The sequence below is a fragment of the Carcharhinus amblyrhynchos genome, chromosome 25, assembly GCF_965287045.1.
Source record: "Carcharhinus amblyrhynchos chromosome 25, sCarAmb.v2.hapA, whole genome shotgun sequence".
Lineage (NCBI taxonomy): Eukaryota > Metazoa > Chordata > Chondrichthyes > Carcharhiniformes > Carcharhinidae > Carcharhinus > Carcharhinus amblyrhynchos.
In genome coordinates this window covers 14500410-14519894 of record NC_137348.1, presented here as the reverse complement: position 1 = coordinate 14519894, position 19485 = coordinate 14500410, and the positions used below count along the sequence as shown (strand labels likewise).

At 40.3% G+C, this 19485-nt stretch overlaps 1 protein-coding gene across 1 annotated transcript in view; it reads right to left on the bottom strand.

Annotated features, from left to right (window-relative positions):
• The window catches only part of c5 (complement component 5), a 119171-nt gene that overhangs the window by 12673 nt on the left and 87013 nt on the right, over positions 1-19485 (bottom strand). The window contains exons 32-36 of the mRNA XM_080212460.1: positions 10117-10201; positions 9429-9480; positions 4559-4661; positions 4396-4470; positions 3134-3239 (exon numbers count right to left, since the gene is read on the bottom strand). Of these exons, the coding sequence (XP_080068586.1) occupies positions 3134-3239; positions 4396-4470; positions 4559-4661; positions 9429-9480; positions 10117-10201 (421 nt within the window). The remainder of the gene's footprint in view (positions 1-3133; positions 3240-4395; positions 4471-4558; positions 4662-9428; positions 9481-10116; positions 10202-19485) is intronic.

The following is a 19485-nucleotide window of genomic DNA, read 5'->3' as shown; positions in this document are numbered from 1 at the left end:
ACTCTTCCCGTTCAGAAAGGATAGTAGGACTAGGGGGCACAGCCTCAAGATAAAGGGGGGGCGGTTTAGAACGGAGTTGAGGAGGAACTTCTTCACTCAAAGGGTAGTGAATCTCTGGAATTCTCTGCCCGTTGAAGTGGTGGAGGCTACCTCGCTAAATATTTTTAAGACGCGGGTTGATGGGTTTTTGATAAGAGAGGGGATTAAGGGTTATGGGGAGAGGGCGGGAAAGTGGAACTGAGCCACGACAGATCAGCCATGATCTTATTGAATGGCGGGGCAGGCTCGAAGGGCTAGATGGCCTACTCCTGCTCCTATTTCTTATGTTCTTATGTTATCTTTGGGAAAAGATATTGACTATCTAGCTGATCTCTGCCCCTCATTATTTTATAGACTTCTATAAGATCACCCCTAAGTCTCCTACGTTTCAGAGAAAAATGTCCCAGTCTATCCAGTCTCTCCTTATAACTCTTCAGGTTTTTACTGTTCTCATGCTGATCATTTTAAATTAATTGTGCGACTGTCTCTTCAATTTAATTTTATTTCTTCCTTAGTGATACAAAGCCCAAGCGCAGAGTGGATAGGGCAAACTGTTAATCCAGCTCCTTGCTTGTTCCAAAAATCAATTCAAGTTCAAATTTAATCCAATTCATGAACCCTAGAAGAGAGAGATAGTAGATCCAAGCTGACAAGAACAGCCATTGACGCATAACCAGACTTCATTACAGGATATTCCCAGAGATGTCTAAAGACCTGATACGATACTTCAGTAAGGTAGTCGTGCCTCCTGTGATGACTGTCTTGGAAGTATGAATATCTGTTTCAGCTAACGTAAAGGTGTCATGAACAGGGCTGTAGAAAGTTGCCGCCTCGTCACTTCTATTTGTAGGTTAAATATTAGCAGCATCATGGATTTCTTTAAAGCATTGTGATAATTCTTTGGAAAGTAAGCATAATGCATTTGCAAACACAACCTAATTTAACACGAGGAAACACAGAGTCAATTGGGTGTATTCTACAATCTCATGGACCTATACAAATCCTGTCACTTTGCCAAATCCTGTAAAACCTGCTGACAAGGAGTGAAACCGTTTGGTCGTACAGTTAAAACATCAGTACTTTGTTAACTGCATTTAATGACAGCCAATTGGTTTACATTACTGATGTCCCCTGTAGCAGCCCGAAATAATCTTGAAATATAAAAGGTTTTGATAATTGTCACCTTGACAGCTACTGGTGGTGTCAATCCTGTGAAAAAGTATGCCTGCAGGTTAATTTGGAACATATAATAGTTTCCGTTGTAAATCACAGCCTCCACAAACAACTGAAGCATGTATGCCTTTGCCTGATCCACCTGGCAGCCCTTAGTTGACTCCCAGCTTTCTCCAAGAAGTTCACATACAAGAGAATTCCATGGGAAAACCCACTGTTTTGCAGTCAAATGTGAAAAAAATGACAAGGGCTGCCCAATGCCTCAAAGGCTATCAGGTAAGTGGCAAATAAAACATAAACTAAATATAGTTTCCAAATATTCATGCTTCTAAATAATGCGCTCAAGATGGCTGGAGTGAGAAGACTTCTTGCGAACTGTCCCAGCATATCCTTAAATTCAATCTTTTACTCTTGTTTTACTCTTAAAACTGAACTCTAACTCGTAAACTCTCTAATATTGCTTACTTTATTTTGCACCCTCTCCTTTCCCCCTATGTACTCTATGAATGATATGCTTTGTATGTATAGCGCAAGAGAAACAATTCTTTTCACTGTACACCAATTCATGTGACGATGATAAATCAAATCAAATAATACTACTAATTTGAAAGCACGCTTTAAATCTAACTCTGTAACCAAAGAACCCTAGTACTTTGTAAGGGTAGATATATGAAACATTATGTCAGCAAGACTAATTGGAAATTGCAAACCAACAAATATTTTTAACACTGTTGAAAATCACTACTGGAATCTTGGGTATGGTACATTGTAGGGAGAAGATCTGTAAGTACGGATATCTGCACCTTTTTCTTTTCAATTACTCCTATTTAATGCCCACTTATTGGAAATATAACATCGAGGGCTGAAGGGCCTGTATTGCGCTGTAATGATCTATGTTCTATGTACCACTAATTTTAAAATGGTCGGCTGCTCTCTATTTGGTTAGACATGGGACACATCCGACAGAGTACCTCTCATTGTCTAGTATTTCCTTGGAGCGGAGAAACTACAACATTTTCTTCGGAGGATTCAACATGTTATTGATGAAGAAGAATATCTCGCAAGACGATCCCCAGATCCCCACTACTTGCCTTCAAACAATCGTGCAACCTCAAACAGACCATTGTTCATGGTAAACTACGCAGCCTTCAGGAGAACAGCAACCACGACACCACACAATCCTGCCACAGCAATCTCTGCAAGACGTGCCAGATCATCAACACGGATACCACCATCACACGTGAGAACACCACCCATCAGGTACATAGTACATACTCATGCAACTCGGCCAATGTTGTCTACCTCATATGCTGCAGCGTGGTCCCAAGGCATGGTACAAGGTCGAGACCATGCAGACGTTACAACAATGGGTATATTAGACACCACAGAACAATCACTAGGCAGGAGTGTTCCCTTCCAGTAGGGGAACACTTCAGCAGTCAAGGGTATTCAGCCTCCAATCTTCAGGTAAGCGTTCTCCAAGGCGGCCTTCAAGACACACGACTACACATAATCGCTGAGCAGAGACTGATAGCCAAGTTCTGCACGCATGAGGACAGCTTCAACTGAAATCTTGGGTTCATGTCACCCCCATCATTTGGTCTGGGCTTGCAAAATCCTATTCACTGTCCTGGCTTGAGACAATTCACATCTCTTCAATCTGTGATTATCTCTCTGTCCACTCGCTTTGTCTGTACCTGTAAAGACTTGATTCCCTGTAAAGACTCACATTCAAACCATTATCTTGCAATTGAGTCTTTGTCTATATATTCCGTGTCTGTGAAGCAACCTCTTCACTCACCTGATGAAGGAGCAGCACTCCGAAAACTTGTGATATCAAATAAACCTGTTAGACTTTAACCTGGTATTGTGAGACTGCTTACTTTATTTGGTTAGGCACAACACAATAACTGAGGTTTACCTGGTGAATGATAGCTATAGACTGTGAAAGGTACTGCGGTTATCATTCCAACTTTCATCATTTCATAAACATGGAAGCCAACACAGAAAAAATTGTCTGATGGAATCTGAAATAAAAAGCAATGTGTATGTTTAAGACCTGCAACTTTTTGAGGAATCAAATGGGTGGGGACTGACATTCATCTTGGATGATAGCACAAAACACCCAATAGAAAATCAGCTGCCTGCTTTACGCTCCAGTTGATTTTATTTATCATTGATGGAAATAGAAAAGTAAGAGTTTACAGTACAGAAATTAATTTTTATAACTTTATTTGACAAAGGTGGACTCAACTTGTATAAAATTAAAATTTATTCTTTTTAAGGTTCAGGTAGTTTGTCCAACCAAAGTATGGGAAATCCTCATTGCATTGGACCTTTATCTCACATATACAAAAAAATGCTAGAAATGGGTAACATTTTGGCTGGGATTCCTAAATGATCACATCTGAGGGTTTGTTCATTTATGCGCGAGATAAACAGAATTATAGTTAGAGTAGCCTAGAGGGCTATGAATGCTCAGTAAGTGAGAGTCTCCAAAACTGAAATTTATAGATTTTTGGTCACTGACGGAAAATAGGGATATGACGGAAAAATAGAGTTAATGTAAAAGTTCAGCCATGATCTATTGAGTGGTGATGTAGGTTTAAGAGGCCATTTGGCCCACTCGACTTCTACTCCTTACGTTGTCATCTGGATTGTTAATTTTGCATTATTTTTCGGTTAACAATTTACTGCATCTATACTTGCAGTAATTTCAGGTCTCAGCATTCACGTTTTATCTGAATATGTAGCACTTGTAGCAATCACTAGAATGAGAATATGTTGCTCTTTATGGCAGTCCCTGTTTACACTTCCTGCTGCCTTGGAAAAGCAGCCAGCATAATCAAGGACCCCATGCACCCTGGACACATTCTCTACCATCTTCTTCCATTGGGAAAAAGATACAGAAGTCTGAGATCACGGACTAACTGACTCAAAAATAGTATCTTCCCTGCTGCCATCTTTTGAGTGGACCTACTTTATGTTAACTTGCTCTTTCTCTACACGCTATGACAGTAACTGCACTCTCTCCTTTTCTTCTCTGTGTACAGTATGCTTTGACTGTATAGCACGCAAGAAACAATACTTTTCACTGTATTAATACATGGGACAATAATAAATCAAATCAAATCAGTACAAAATTTAAACAAAAGAAAATAGTGGGATTCTCAAATATCTTACAGTATCCATTTGAAGAATGACACTTTTATCTGATATTCTGTAGTCAGTAATCAAGCCATCAACTCCATATAATATCTGAAACAAGTTAGAAATAGAGTTTAATAGTAGCACCATTAAAATTTGAAGTTTTAATTATGAAACTATATACTCATAAGTGCTTAACTGTTTTTAAATCTTTCTCTTCTGCTATTAAGCCTGTGCTCAATGTTATCTCCATTACAGAATGTTCTGATTCCAATACAGATTCTTCAGATCTAGGGTTATATCTAAAAAAGAATTAAACATAATTTAATAAACCAACTTGGCAGTTCATTAATAGTTCCTGCTGTCTGTCTACAAAATATACTTCTGATATTTTAGTAATATTGGACTAAATTTTTAAATATTTTACAATAGAAATGTGACTGATGAATGATTGTTGTACCAATCTCCAGCTCATTCTTATTTTCATAAGTCTTTGCTGAAGTTCAGTGTCCCACGGGAAGATTTGGAAATGCTGCAAGTTGACAAATTCATTCACACTAGCATCAAATAAGGGGCTGAATTTGTGCCCCGATATGAGGGCGAGAACTGAAATTGATGAGTATGTACTTTTTCACTGCTGAGGAGTGGGCTTTTTTCCCATCACCATCCACATCATCAGAGCATTTTCTCAGGATTGACGGCAGAAGAGCTAGTGGCCTGCAAGCAGCAAGTAGCCAGTTAACACAAAAGTAAAATACAGTAGATGATGGGAATCTGAACTAAAAACACACAATGCTGGAAATACTCAGTGAGTCAGTCAGCATCTGTGGAAAGAAACAGAATTAACAAGCAGAATCGGGAAATTTGATGTTGCACTGGTCGGCTCATTACCTTCATATATCCATGTAAAGCATAGTGAATATTGTAGCTGGGCAGGCAGGAAGTAACCATCCTTATGGGGTTTAAGGTCTAGGTGCCATATTTAATTGGTACTTACACAGCCATTTTCTCATTACAAGACAGGAACTTCAGTTTGGCTGTCTCTTAAAGTCCAGAGTAGGAAGCAATGTGTGGCTCCACAGGTGAGCGAGACCTGGAGACTCTTTTCCAGGCCGTCCAGGAAAGACGGGAGGTGCTGTTCCCCCTAGATGGTAACTGGGTGTGCTCTGTTCTGGCCACAGAGCAGAGGATAACTCCTCTGGAACCCAGCAGAGAAAGCCCAGCAGTTCTGGAAGTGGATGAATGATTGCTGTGCCCCCCCCAATGTGAGCGTATTATCTATTCCCACTGCAAACTGATGCTCATTAGGGCACCAAGTAATTTGAGTGTGCAAGTGCACAGGATGTCAGACAGGAGCTTTGATTGCAGCACTCATCAGCAAGTGAGATATCTGTACCTAATGTGTGTCAGCCACTTCAAACTCTCAATCTTCTACCAGTTCCAGGGCATTCAGCTTCCTAATCACTTACTGGGAAGGGCTCAGCTGCTGCCATAGGAATGCATGCTCCTTATCTGCTCTTGTAACCACTGGATGACAATCAATCTTTCTGTCTTTTGGAGGAGATGATGCGCACAACGAATGGACTCTTGGGGGGAGGGGGCTGGGGGTGGTCGAATGCAGGCTCCAATCGGGAAGGGGAGCAGGGAGGTTTATTGCTGTTCTGATTGGGACGCCCTTTAAACATTGCGTCCTGATCTCATTGCAGCCAGGCTTTGCCAGTGTGTTGAGGTCCCATTGCCCTGCATGATGGTGTGAAAATGCCCCCTTGATTTTTTTTGGCAGAGTATTGTAAAATCGGGAGAGAAAACTGACATATTTCTCCAGAGAGAAATCTGCCAGTTTTATTGCCAGAAAAACTGCTATTTTTTGGTACGATTTCGCTCAATATATTAATGACTTGGAAGAGGAAAGTGAATGTTCTATTGTCAAGTTTTGCAGATGACACAAAAATAGATGTGAAGGCAAGTGGTGAGGATGATACAGTCCACAGAGGAATATGGACAGGTTAAGTGAGTGTGCAAAAACTTGGCAGATGGAATATAATGTTGGAAAACATAAAGTTATAAACTTTGCCAGGAAGAATATTATTTAAATAGACAAAGACTACAGAAAGCTGCAGCACAGAGGGATTTGGGGATCTTGCATAAATCACAAAAAGCTAGCATGCAAGTTCAGCAGGTAATAGCAAAAGCCAGTGGAATGTTGGCTTTCATTTAATAGAATGGAGGAATGGAGTATAAAAATAGGGAAGTCTTACTAACATTATATAAAGCATTAGTCTTGGTCTCCTTGTTTAAGGAAAGATATTGTTATAAAACAGAGGTTGATTCCCCCCTCTGAGAACTAACACCGAAGCACCCAGAGAGGAGTATCTTGCCTTATAATCTGTAAAAAGTGTGTGTGAAGTGGTGTTACCTGTTCTTCAGCAACTCCTAGTGGTTAAATACAAAATAAATCCCTGGCACTCTCTCTAAAATCAGCACATAACAATTTATTTATTCAAATGAACAAATTACCTAAACTATTAACAAATTGAGTAAATCCCTTCTAACTATTCCTTAATAAAACAAGATTCTAATGGAACACTGTTTAAATAAATACAATTCCCACTCATTAACAAAACAGAATTTAGTCACTCTCTAAATTACAACCAGGTTTTGTGTCTTCGGAATGTTCTCTGTTGATTCTTCTGTCTTTTTCTTTGACCTTTGCAATTTGGATGGTGCTTTCTCTAAGACATAGATGAAACTCTGAGAGCCAGCGATTCATTCATTCTCTCGCTCTCTCAATTCTAACTTCCTACCTCCCAATCTACAATTACTCTATCCAACTTTACAACAGTATACTGGCACTGGAGGCAGTGCAGAGAAGGTTCACTATTGTGATCCTGAGTATGCAGGATTTTTTTTGAGGAGAGATCGAGTAGGTTAGGCTTGTATTCCTTGGAGTTTAGTAGAATGAAAGACAACCTTAATGAGACATATAGGATTCTCAGGGGGCTTGGCAGGGTAAATACTGAGAAGCTGTTCCCCCTTGTGAAAGAATCTAGGACCATGCAGGGTAAGGAGGCAAAGGGCAAGTTAGCCTTGTTTAAGAGGTATTTAACTGTAGGATTGAGGAGTGTGTGCAGTTGACTGAAACCTTTGAGACCTCACAGGGGGATTTGATTGGCCTGTTTTGCTCCTTACAAAGGATGGCACTAGACTTCACATAAAGTGTTTACAATCGAAGTGATTTAAACATTATTAAAGGAGCAGGGTCTTAGTGCATGAGGTGAGAGAGATGAGAGTGCTGGATTATATCAAGGACAGTGAGGTTGTTAACAGGCCTTTGCAGGGTTTATGCAGGAAAGATGTCCACGTTGGCTAGGATGATCTGAAACTTACAGGAGTCTGTGTGGTTGGAATGCCCAGAGTAGTTGCAACTCAGTAACCCTTACAGCAGGTATGGCAGTCTCAGTTGAGTGATCTCCAAAGTAACCTTGAAATTTCTTAGTATGATAAAGATATCAGGAGACTTGAGTATAATTGAGCAGGCGGCAATCAGGAGAACACAATCTTCTTTGGTCAATCTGCATGGAGGAGCAAGCTGAATGGGCCAAATGGTGTTCTCATACTGCTTCTCCAAGTATGTTCATTCTTTAAAATTAATTTTTTACAGGATATGGGCATCGTTAGCTAGGGCAGCATTTATTGCCCATCCTTAGTTGTCCTTCAGAAGGCAGTGGTGAGCTGTCTTCTTGAACCACACAGTCCCTGAGGTATAAGTACGCCCACAGTGCTGTTAGGGAGGGAATTTCAGGATTTTGACCCAGTGACAGGATAGTGAGTGACTTGGAGGGGAATCTCTAGGTGGTGGTGTTCCCAGGTATCTACTGATCTTGACCTTCTAGATGGTAGTGGTCATGGGCTTAGAAGACGTTGCTGAAAGAACCCTGATGAGTTCCTGCAGTGCATCTTGTAGGTGACACTGCCACTGATCATTGGTGTTGGAGAGGGTAGCAATTAAATGGGCTGGTTTGGCATGGATGGTGTTGAGCTTTTTGAGTGGTGTTGGAGTTGCACTCATCCAGTCAAGTGGAGAGTATTCCATTAAACTCCTGACTTCTCATCTCATTCTAAAATGGCCTACCCCGTATCCTCAGATTGTGACCCCTTGTTGTAGACTTCCCAGCCAAGGAAACATCATTCCTCCATTCAGTTAGCCCAGCCCTGTAAGAATTTTATAAATTCAGTGAGATTCTCTCTCATTCTTCTAAAGTCCAGTGACTTTAGTCCAGGGCTTAGTCGATCTAATGTGTCCTCATATGGCAATCCTGCCATCTCAGGAATCAGTCCTGTGAACCTTCGCTGTACTCTCTCGACAGCAATTACATCCTTTCTTAAGTAAGGAGACCAAAACGGCAGAGTGTATGCCAGAGGCACAATTCTAAGTACCATAACACAAGAATAATGGAGTGGTCCATGTCAGTCTCTCTGGCACATGTCACACCACAACCCTCCCACTCTCAGTCACTTCTTTGGAGAGTTGGGAGTTCCAAGCCAGTACTGAGGGGAGGGGGGGGCGCTGCCTAATCACGTCGAAGAGTTCGCCTTCAGAACACTCAGGTGCCATTGTGCAAGGGCACACCGATCTCACTGCGCACTGGGAGAATCCCTTCCTCTCCCACACATCTCACGCTGCCCCCACACCGCACCCCACCCCCCCCAAACACATTAGAACAAAGAACAGAACAGCAGAGGAAACAGGCCCTTCGGCCCTACAAGCCCACACCACCCATTTTAACACTCAGTGAGTGCCTTATTCAAGCCCTCCTTCTACCTAAGACTTTTGTCTACATCTAGTGGACTCCACAATAAATAATCTCCATAAAGATTAGTGGTGGCATGTTCCCTCACCCCTTCCCTGATACGGGTTGTGGCATCAGGGCTTTCCCGATGGGTCTCCCACCTGACCCCCGACAATGTCTTTCCAGCATTTTCTTTTTACAATGTAACTTTACAATCACTCAGTTATTAGTGTTTCTTATGCAGACCTTTGTCCCACGTATCCCCGTCACAAGACTTACCTTGCACAAGCTTCTAGGCGATAAACTGTTCCAACTCCTGGAGGACGTGTATCTGCATTTAAGGAGTATTAGTAAAAGTTGAGTTGACCAAATCAAAATTATTTGTTTAACTTATAAGCAATATATATTTTAACAAAAATATTGATGATATGCAATAATAGCAGCAGAAAACAAATTTTTGCAGACAATAAGACTGAACATTGAACAACGACAATGGAATTCACATGCTTGAAATTACAACACTGTAGAAGGAAGCATTTAACCCTGCTTGTCCATTAGGAAAAGATCACCTGCTTCACTTGATCACCCTTCATCTTGTCAATTGATGATCCCTCCTATTCGCACTATTCCCTCCTATTTCCTTATACTCTTCCAAGAACAACAAATGGGGCATGACCATGGCTCAATGGCTTTAAATTATCAATGAGTTGTCTGCAAAGTCCCAGCAGTCATCTACTTTCCAATCTTATGTATAAGAGCTCCAAGAACTATTTTCAGTGATAATGGGCCTAATCATTCTGGAGTTGGGATCATGCCAGGCCTTTTGTCTATATTAAGTAATTCACTAGTAACAATTGCTATTTCAATGAAGTACCACACACATACATGAACAATGTTAAACAAAACAGCATTAACCCTTAAATATTTTAAAATTCACAAAAATTCAGGCCATAAAACAACTACTAACCTGATATAGTTTTTGTGGCATTTATTGTTAGAGAGAAATCACAAGTTTTACTGGATGTGCCGATGACATAATACACACTCCTCATCTACATGTAAAACAGAATATGATCAAACAAAGCAGTTTTAAAACATGTAGCTTCCTAACTACTGTTTGAAGATGCAATTGAAGCATTTAAACTATTTGGAAAATTCAGCAATGTTGCATGTTAACTACTGTATCTTGGTTGAATACTGCACATAGCTACAGTTCAAAGAGGTTTTCTAATATTATCTCCATTAAGAATGTTATTCCACTGATCTGCCTGTACATGGAGGAAATCGTGTTAGATATCAGTTTTGCTGTCAATTAGATATCAAGGAAATCACTATTTTAACTTTTGTTTGCCCACTCTTAATGATTCCCAATCAGGGTAATGGTACACATGTTACTGTTGATTTAGTTTTCACACTCCTGACAATTAGAACAAAATTATTAAGAAGCTGCCACTAGGAAGTGTGCATATGGGAATATTGCACAAAGAAAGGTCAGTCTTAGCTGTGGTTTCATTCATAACTCAATTACTGGTAGACTATGACTGATGATTCACACATCAAATGACCATTTCATTTTCAACGTGTGCATGAAGGGAATGTTACTAAAGTGCTGCAGATACCAGTTTATTTTACCCAAATAATGGCCTCCAAGAGAAGAAGGTTAAAAGGGAGAAACTTTGCAACAGAAAGAAAACAATTGTAATAGATTTGTGGACCATGGATCTTAAAATCCAAATTTTATCAGATTTGATGCCAATTACTGCATTAGAGTCGAATATTGTGGAATATTGGGAACTGAAATCCAATCCATTTCAGAAAAAAGTGGTCTTCAGGCTGGAATAGAGCAAGACAGGAATGGAATGGCATAGCTTGTCTTTTCTCAACTGTACTACTCCAGATTTAGTGTGGCCACGAGGAGAGAAAATAGAGAAGGTCAATCGAGAAATATGAACAAAGGATTAGGCTGTTTGAAGAGCAATTGGAAAGAACAACATGGAACTGAATATATGAAATCAAGAGACTTAAAAGTGAGGCCAAGATGGGTGAATGAGAGAGAATTTTTCAGACAGCATAAGAAGATACCATTTTTATTCAATTTTAACACAAAAGTAAACAGAGAAGCTTGTGTTTCATTTTTACATTGCAATTCAGTACATTTCAATTGGTTCAATAATAAATTCAAATGTAAACCCATTGATCATAAAACAAAGAGTGATACAGTACAAGAAGAAACCATTCAGCCCATTATACCTGTCGCCTTTGGCAGAAGAGGAAAGAGCAAAAAGTGTCAGAGTTATCCAATTAATCCCACTTCCTGCTCTTTCCCGAGTCCTGTAAATATCTTCTCTTCATGGAATTTTTTCAATTCTCTTTAAAATGTTACTATTGAATTTGCTTCCATCACCCTTTCTGACAGATAATAACAACTTGGTGGAGAAAGTATGTTTCCTCATGTTGGGGGCAAGTCTCCCAGCCCACTGCACTGCTTGAAGTAGCGCTGTGGGCCAGGAGACATCAATGGAAGCCATTCCGCAGGTTTCTCACTGGGTGCCACGGCCTTCGCGAGTCTCCCAGCATAAGATTTCCAGAGTAATTAGCTCCATGGTGGAAACTGGTGCGGAGATGTTTACAATATGAAAATTGCTATTTCCATTTCATTAGCAGGCCCAGGACTGAAGTCTCCGGGACTGCTAGTGTCTTGCTTCCTGCTGGGAGTGGTTCACTGTACGGGCGTTTACTCCTACTCCCCACAAACAGGGAACAGGTGGCTCAACCCCCCTGGAGGAAAGAGAGGCCATTGAGGCCCCCCCCAGGAGATTGAGGGTAAGGGGGGTGTCTTTCTTAGACAGTGCCAATCTGGCACTGCCAGCTGGCACCCTGGCAATGGCCAAGAGACAAATTGGCACTGCCTAACAGCATCAGGCAGTGCTAAGGGGCTGGGGCCAAAGGGGCAGGGCCCCGCTGCCACTCTGCATTGGGATCGCAGGCAGAGATGGGGACGAGGTGATCAGGTCTGGTCATTTGGGTGGTGGGGGGGTTGAAGTCGGGACATTGGGGCTGGCCACGGATGGGGGGAACATTAGGGCTTGCCCGGGGAGGTCCAGCAGGCCACCAATCGGGGCAGGGACACTCTGGAACATCCAGCAATTGGTGTTTGCGGGTCTGGCCAGTGATCACGGGTTGGGAAGGCCAATGATCTGGAGGCGAGCAATATGGGGCCACTGTGCACGTGCCGACAGCCACTCTGACAAATCAGCACATATGCAGTGGCCCTTTCAGCACTATGCTGCCAGCCTCTTGGGCAGGAATAGGCCCCGCCCCCTGATTTCCAGAGGGATTCCCGCTAGGGCACTGTGTGATGCACAATGTGTTGGAGATTCATTCTGGAAATCATGCTAAAAAAGCCAGTGGGATTTGCTCCCATTTTCCTGTAAATTGAGGACTTATAAACTTCTGGGAGAATCCTGGCAGTTGCCTCCAGTTCTTTTCCCAAATATTTTAAAGCTTTATCTTCTTGTCTCCAGTCGTACTGCCAGTGAAAATAATTTCTCTTTACTTATTCTATGAAAAATATTCATGTTAAACATCTCTTAATTTTCACTACTCTAAAGAGAACACCAGTTTTTTCAGTTCTTTCCATAGAACTGAAGTCCCTCATCCCTGGCATCATTCTAGTAAATCTCTTCTGTCTCTAAAGCTTTGGCATTCTTTCTAAATTATGTATAGCTGAGGCCTAATTAGTGTTATATAAAGTTTTGGCATAACTTCCTTGCTTTTGTACTCATTCTTTTATTAATAAAGTCAACATTCCTTTATGCTTTTTTGAATTGCCTTCTCAAATTGCCACCTTCAAAAATTTGTGTACATGTGCTCTTATATTGTTCGTATCCTACATTGCTCCTCTTTAAATCATTTAACTCATATCACTTCTCTTCATTTTTCCTACCAAAATGTATACATTTAGATGTCACCTTAAGTAGATTTCCAGTGTAAGTCCATGGAGGATTAAATCTAAACATATTATCACTGTAATGCAAGCACATTGAGAAGCAACAGGCTCGAAGGGCCAGATGGCCTACTCCTGATGTCTACCCATAATGGATGCTTATGTTCTTATGTTCTTATGTTCAAACATATATAAGCGAATTTACATCCCAAGAAGTGAGTAGATGTGAAGTTTACACTCACTTGTACATTGGGAAGCAAGCCTGGTACATGCAGAAATAAGTTTAAATATACAGTTTAGAGAAAACATTAAAGGTCCTAGCTTGAAAGACTGGCAAAGTCTTCATGTAGCTGGCATCAAAGTTAAGCCTGAACCTGACAAGGAAAATGACAAAAATGGGTTCTAAAAGCTGAGCACTTAGGAATAGATGAACAAGTGATCATCTTTTATTGTTACCCAGAAACCTAAAGCTAAACTAATGTGCTTGATCTGTAATCCAAAGCTGCGATAAACCAATGGATTTGATTGTACAACTACTGCAGTGATGAAACATTTGACAAAATGACAAACATTATTACAAAAGCCTTTCATATCTCTTATCTTTCTGCTCTGAAATCATACAAATAAAATAATGGAACCTCAAAATTACTAAATGAACATTCCTAAAGATTTTGAGATCTGAAATGACCAACTACTGGAACAGGCTTCATTTTAAGAGTTGGATCTTTGAAAGTGAAGCAAACACTTTCAAAATAATAAGGTTGTGAAGAAATTAGCTAGTTTCAAGATTTATTGAGAGTGTGATTGGGAAAACATTAGGACACAAAGAATGCGATAATCAATCAGCAGCACTCTTATTGATCAATATTAATGTACAATCAAAATAAATAATAATACAAATGATACTCGGTAGAGCACATTCCATGCCATGCTGTGTTATCCTAACATCATTACAATTACCCAATGTTTCAATGGGCTTTTTCTCTGCCTGATTAATGCTCTGGAACTACAAAGTTGAAAAATTAAATATTTTTGTTAAGAGCTCCCGTCTTACTGAGGAGGCTTCAGGCCAATCCACATCCAACAACCTGCTCTAAAAATGCTGCTCATATTTTGACAGCTGTGACAAATTCCACCACAAAAGTTGATACAATCCACAACATTCTAAAGCAAGCAACAACATTCAAAATCTAACAATCCACAATAATATAAAAAAGTCAATTCTCACTATCTCCCAATCTTAACACATCCTTTAAAAAGATCCAGGATTCAAATCCAGATCTGCATCTTCACAATAATCGAATCAGCTTTTGCTTGGGTTATATCTTATCTGTGTACCAAGTTTAGTTGAAAGCCTCCCTTTTGGTTTTGAGATATAGGCCCAGTTTTTCATGACTGAGGCAGGTAGCCTCTCCAAAGCCTCTATGGTAGGGAGCATCCTACCCTCCTCCCGCTACTCCCACATTCTCCTCCCCTGCCCACCAGATTTATCCCAGGGAGGTGGCATCCATTGAAACAGATTGGTGGTGGCCACAGGGCTGACCAAGCTGTGAGGCGAGCTGGTTAAATGCCTTCCTCAGTTCTTTAGCACTTTCCCCAGTTGTTAGATCTGCATATGCACACACATAATCTTCCTCTTAACTGTCACCATGGCACCTGCATGCCTCCACGTTAACTTAATGCCTATCCATGCCCCCACCCATCCCCATGGACACTTATAACCCTGTGCCAGCTTATTGCCAACTCATGCCCTTACCCATTCCCATGGTTCCTTATAGGCCCCATGCCAAACTCACCCATTACCCTTGGCTCTTACACTTCTATACCAACTCACCCAGCATCCATTATGGGTAGACATCAGGAGCAATGTTGTGATAAAATAAAGCTTTAAATATCTATTACAATTTTCACTATATTTTTAAAAACATTCCCATTCATAAAAACCCATTACAAATGTTTAAATCTCTTCAAGTGCTTAATCCTTTATACAACAAACATTTACCCATAACCCCACATCATAGACAATTAATCCTTTAATACCGTCGTTAAGCTGCTAACTGAACTGTAAATATAGAACCCATCCTGCTGAGATCATGGTAGCTTGTGGAAAGTAAACAAGCATTCATAAAGAGCCCTTAGGCAAATGTCAACCAACAGCTATTGCAATAACTACTACAGCAGAGAGTTTTCAACTTTCATTGATACAGGCAGCTTGTCTTTTTAAATTCTTTACTGGTTTGAGTATTTAAATAATTTCACATCATGATAGTTGTACAAGCTTTATCCACTCTTCAAGAGTCTTTATGCATGCTCCTCATAATGTGACTCCCATGCTTTAGGTTATGGTCCTTGTGACCGTTAAAATAGGGTTTGAACTCAGCATTCAGTTTAAAAGCCTTGCTGAGTTCAGGTTTATCTCATTATGAATCTTGTCCTACCCCCTATTCTCTGCTGATAAAATGGGGACCTGTCAGAAATGTGGGTGTGCCTTTTAAACTTGGTCCTGTCCGTCATTTTTGAAGGTTCGCAGAGTCTCCACGACCCTGCAGAAATCTGGGCCATATTGTGTTGAGTATAGGGCTAACGGGAGGACTTTGAATAGTGTGGAGGAGCAGAGGGATCTAGGTGTATGTGTACATAGATCCCTGAAAGTTGGGAATCAAGTAGATAAGGTTGTTAAGAAGGCATACGGTGTCTTGGCGTTTATTGGTAGGGGGATTGAATTTAGGAGTCGCAGCGTCATGATGCAACTGTACACAACTCTGGTGCGGCCGCACTTGGAGTATTGTGTGCAGTTCTGGTCCCCACATTACAGGAAGGATGTAGAGGCTTTGGAGAGGGTGCAGAGGAGGTTTACCAGGATGTTGCCTGGTATGGAGAGGAGATCCTATGAGGAGAGACTGAGAGATTTGGGGTTGTTTTCGCTGGAAAGAAGGCGGCTAAGAGGGGACCTTATTGAAGCATATAAGATGATTAGAGGTTTAGACAGGGTGGATAGTGATAGCCTTTTCCCTAGGATGGAGAAAGCTAGCACGAGGGGGCATAGCTTTAAATTAAGGGGGGGTAGTTATAGGACTGATGTCAGGGGTAGGTTCTTTACCCAGAGGGTGGTGAGGGACTGGAATGCCCTACCAGCTGCAGTTGTAAATGCGCCTAGTTTGGGGGCGTTTAAGAGATCTGTGGATAGGTTTATGGACGAAATGGGATTGGTTTAGATTAGTGGGTTAGTGTTGTTTTTTTTTAAAAAGCTGGTCGGCGCAACATCGTGGGCCGAAGGGCCTGTTCTGCGCTGTAATGTTCTATGTTCTATGTTCTATTGTATAGAAAAGCAAACAAACTATCAGACTAACAGCAGGGGCAAAACCATACCTACATCCATCTTCAGCTGAGGGTGTAAAAACCAATTGCAAGCTCACACACTATCTTGGAAAGTAGACTTGTAGTCAAGCCAATTGAATAGCTCTGCTGCATAGTAATCACGTCATGTTTACAATCGTAAAACATAGCTTTGTAATTTGCAATTTTTTGAAGTTGATGAAGTTCTCTTCATAGCTGAGGCCATGCAGCCACAAGTGTAGATAACACTGATATGCTGACAAACAGTGATGACAAAAAAGTCAATTTAACTAACTTATGATACAAATAAAAAAAAAAGAGGGAGATGGCAGATCCTGGAGCCGGCCAGCGGCATCTAAAAGAGCTATTCAGTCCATGACTCCACAGCAGACTGATCAAGTTCTAAGAAAAACGAAATATGATGTCACAGCAAAACAAGTTGGTCAGTGACTATTTTCTCATTTATTTTTCGAAACCTGGGCAATTTTAATAATTGCAATGTTTTATCAGTAGTAGTAAGCTTAATATAGCAACAAAGCTTATTAGATTGGTGAATATTTCCCATTTACCTTAATTCAGGAGTTTCAATCAGGTGCTTGAAACATTAAGATTATACGTACAAACAGTGTTAGAGACATTAACTAATAAAATAATTAATTAATTAGATGCTATAAAGATGGCAGGGCATGTAATGTATGGCAGTTGCAGAATGTGGGAGCTCGTAGACACCTGTGGTGATTCAAGGGAATCAAACCTGTATTAAATGTTGACAGTTGGACAAACTTTGGCTGAGTTATTGAGCTCAAGGCCAAACTGCAGACACTCCGACACATCAGGGAAGGAAAAGGTTACTTTTACACTTTGTCCCTGGAGGTGGCCATACTCTTTTATGATAATGTTATCTGATTTGGTCCATAGTCAGGCACAAGAGGTTTTGATTGTGAGTGAGGCAGGTATGGATGTAGAGAAGGTAGAAGTGGAAAAACTTCAGCTCTTGCAATTGTCGAACTGGTTTGAGCTCTTGCAGCTTGTATGATCGAAATTAGGGACTGCAGGGTGGATGAGTGAATTGACCAAAGTATTGTAGTATAGGAAGCTAGTCAAGTGAGGGGAGTTAATAGAAACATAGTGATAGTAAGGAACAATATAGTTGGGAGATAGATACAGTTTTCTGTAGCCAAGAACTAGGATGTTATATCTAACAAAGGAATCTATGAAAGTAGGGGAAAAATTAGCTGTGGTAGACTGGGAAATTAAAAATATGATAATAGACACACAATGGCTAGCTTTTAAAACTTTAATGCATGGTTTACAACAAATTTACATTCTTTTGAAGTACAAAAATCTAGCAAGAAAAGTAATCCAACCATGGCTAAGGAGAAGTTAAAGATCATATTAGTTCAAAGGACAAGTCTGATAAAATTGCCAAAGTAGTAAGTCTGAAGATTGGGAGCAGTTGGAATTAAACAAAGGAGGACCAAGAAACTGATAAAGAAAAAGAAAATAGAATATGAGAACAAATTAATGAGAAACATGAAAACAGACTGTAAAAATTTCTATTTTGGTGTGTCAAAAGGAAAATATTAGCAAAGACAAAAGTGGGCCAACTACAGGCAGAGACAAGATCATTTATAGTGAAGAATAAGGAAACGGCAGAGAAACTAAACAAATATTTTGGGTGGGATTTTCCAAGACTAGAAAATTGCCCCTGAGGTCAACGGACCTTTGCATAGTGCTGTTCCATCCACTACGATTCCCATGGTGGGCAGGATGGGAAAATTCCTTGTGTCTCTTTTCAGAGAAGTAGATAAAAAAAACACGCGGAAATATTTATGAGCTAAAGGACTAGCAAGAAGGAGGAGCCAAAATAAATCAGTATTCGTAAAAAAGTAGTACTGGAGAAATTAGTGGGATTGAAAGTTGGTAAATCCCTTGGATCTGATGATCTGCATCCCAGAGCATTGTAACAGATGGCTGTAGAGATAGTGGATGCACTGGTTCTTCTACAGATTAGAAAATGGCAAATGTAACCCAATTCTTTAAAAAAGGAAGGAGGGTGAAAATAGGGAACCATAGAACTATTACCCTGACATCAGCAACAGGGAAAGTCTTCAAATTTACTTCGAAGTGTCAAGAGCTTACTTGGAGTAAAGATTTAAGAATGGGAAATGATAAAGATTAAATAAGCTTGGATAAGACAAAGTTTGAAGAATGGGATGAAAAAGAAATTGATATGAGTGCGGCTGTCTGAAAGGGTAAATAGATATTGACTTAAGTGAAGTGAAAAACAATAGAAGTATAGAATTTTCGGTGTTAAAACTGAAGAACAGACGAGTTCAAAGTGGGGACATGAGAATACAGTTCACCTGTATGTTCTAAGAGCCTGGCTTCTAAAGTGAATTGATTAGACTGGAGGAGATCAAAAAGGAAATATGATACAGCAGTAGCCAGCAGCTCTGTTCTGACAGAAAAGATGGAGAGGAAAAAGAAAAGAAACAAATGGAAAGCTGTTACAATCACACCCATGCCCAGATGGAAAGCTGAACTCTTTCAGGAAGCAGAATTCTAAGCCAGAAGTTACTGATCTGAAAACCTTAGACTAAAACTACGCTGAACTGAAGAAGGCTTTCTAAGCCTAAAGATAACTCATGGATGGTAACTATTTGCTGGATTTAGTTCAAAATTATATTGTATGGGATTAGTGTTTTGGGACGAGTGACATTTTTCAGTATTTAAGGACATAGATAAATGGAAGTGGGGTTTAATTCCAGAGTATAATGTGTTTGTGTAGCCTTTACTTCAGTTAAGTGGACCTTTGGTCTGTATTGACAGTCTCTCTTGATGTGCATGTTAATAAGCAAACATTCTTTTTTGAGTGGTAACAACAAGACTGGACTTTTTCCTCACTGGTCTGCATAGCTATCCTCATACCAAATTGAAAAAACACACTCTTAAGAACAGATGTTCCAAGTTATCCTTCTGGGTTTTGGGAATCCCTCATGTCTAACATCAGTGGGTTCTTAACAGAAGGATGTGATACCAATACTTGGAAAA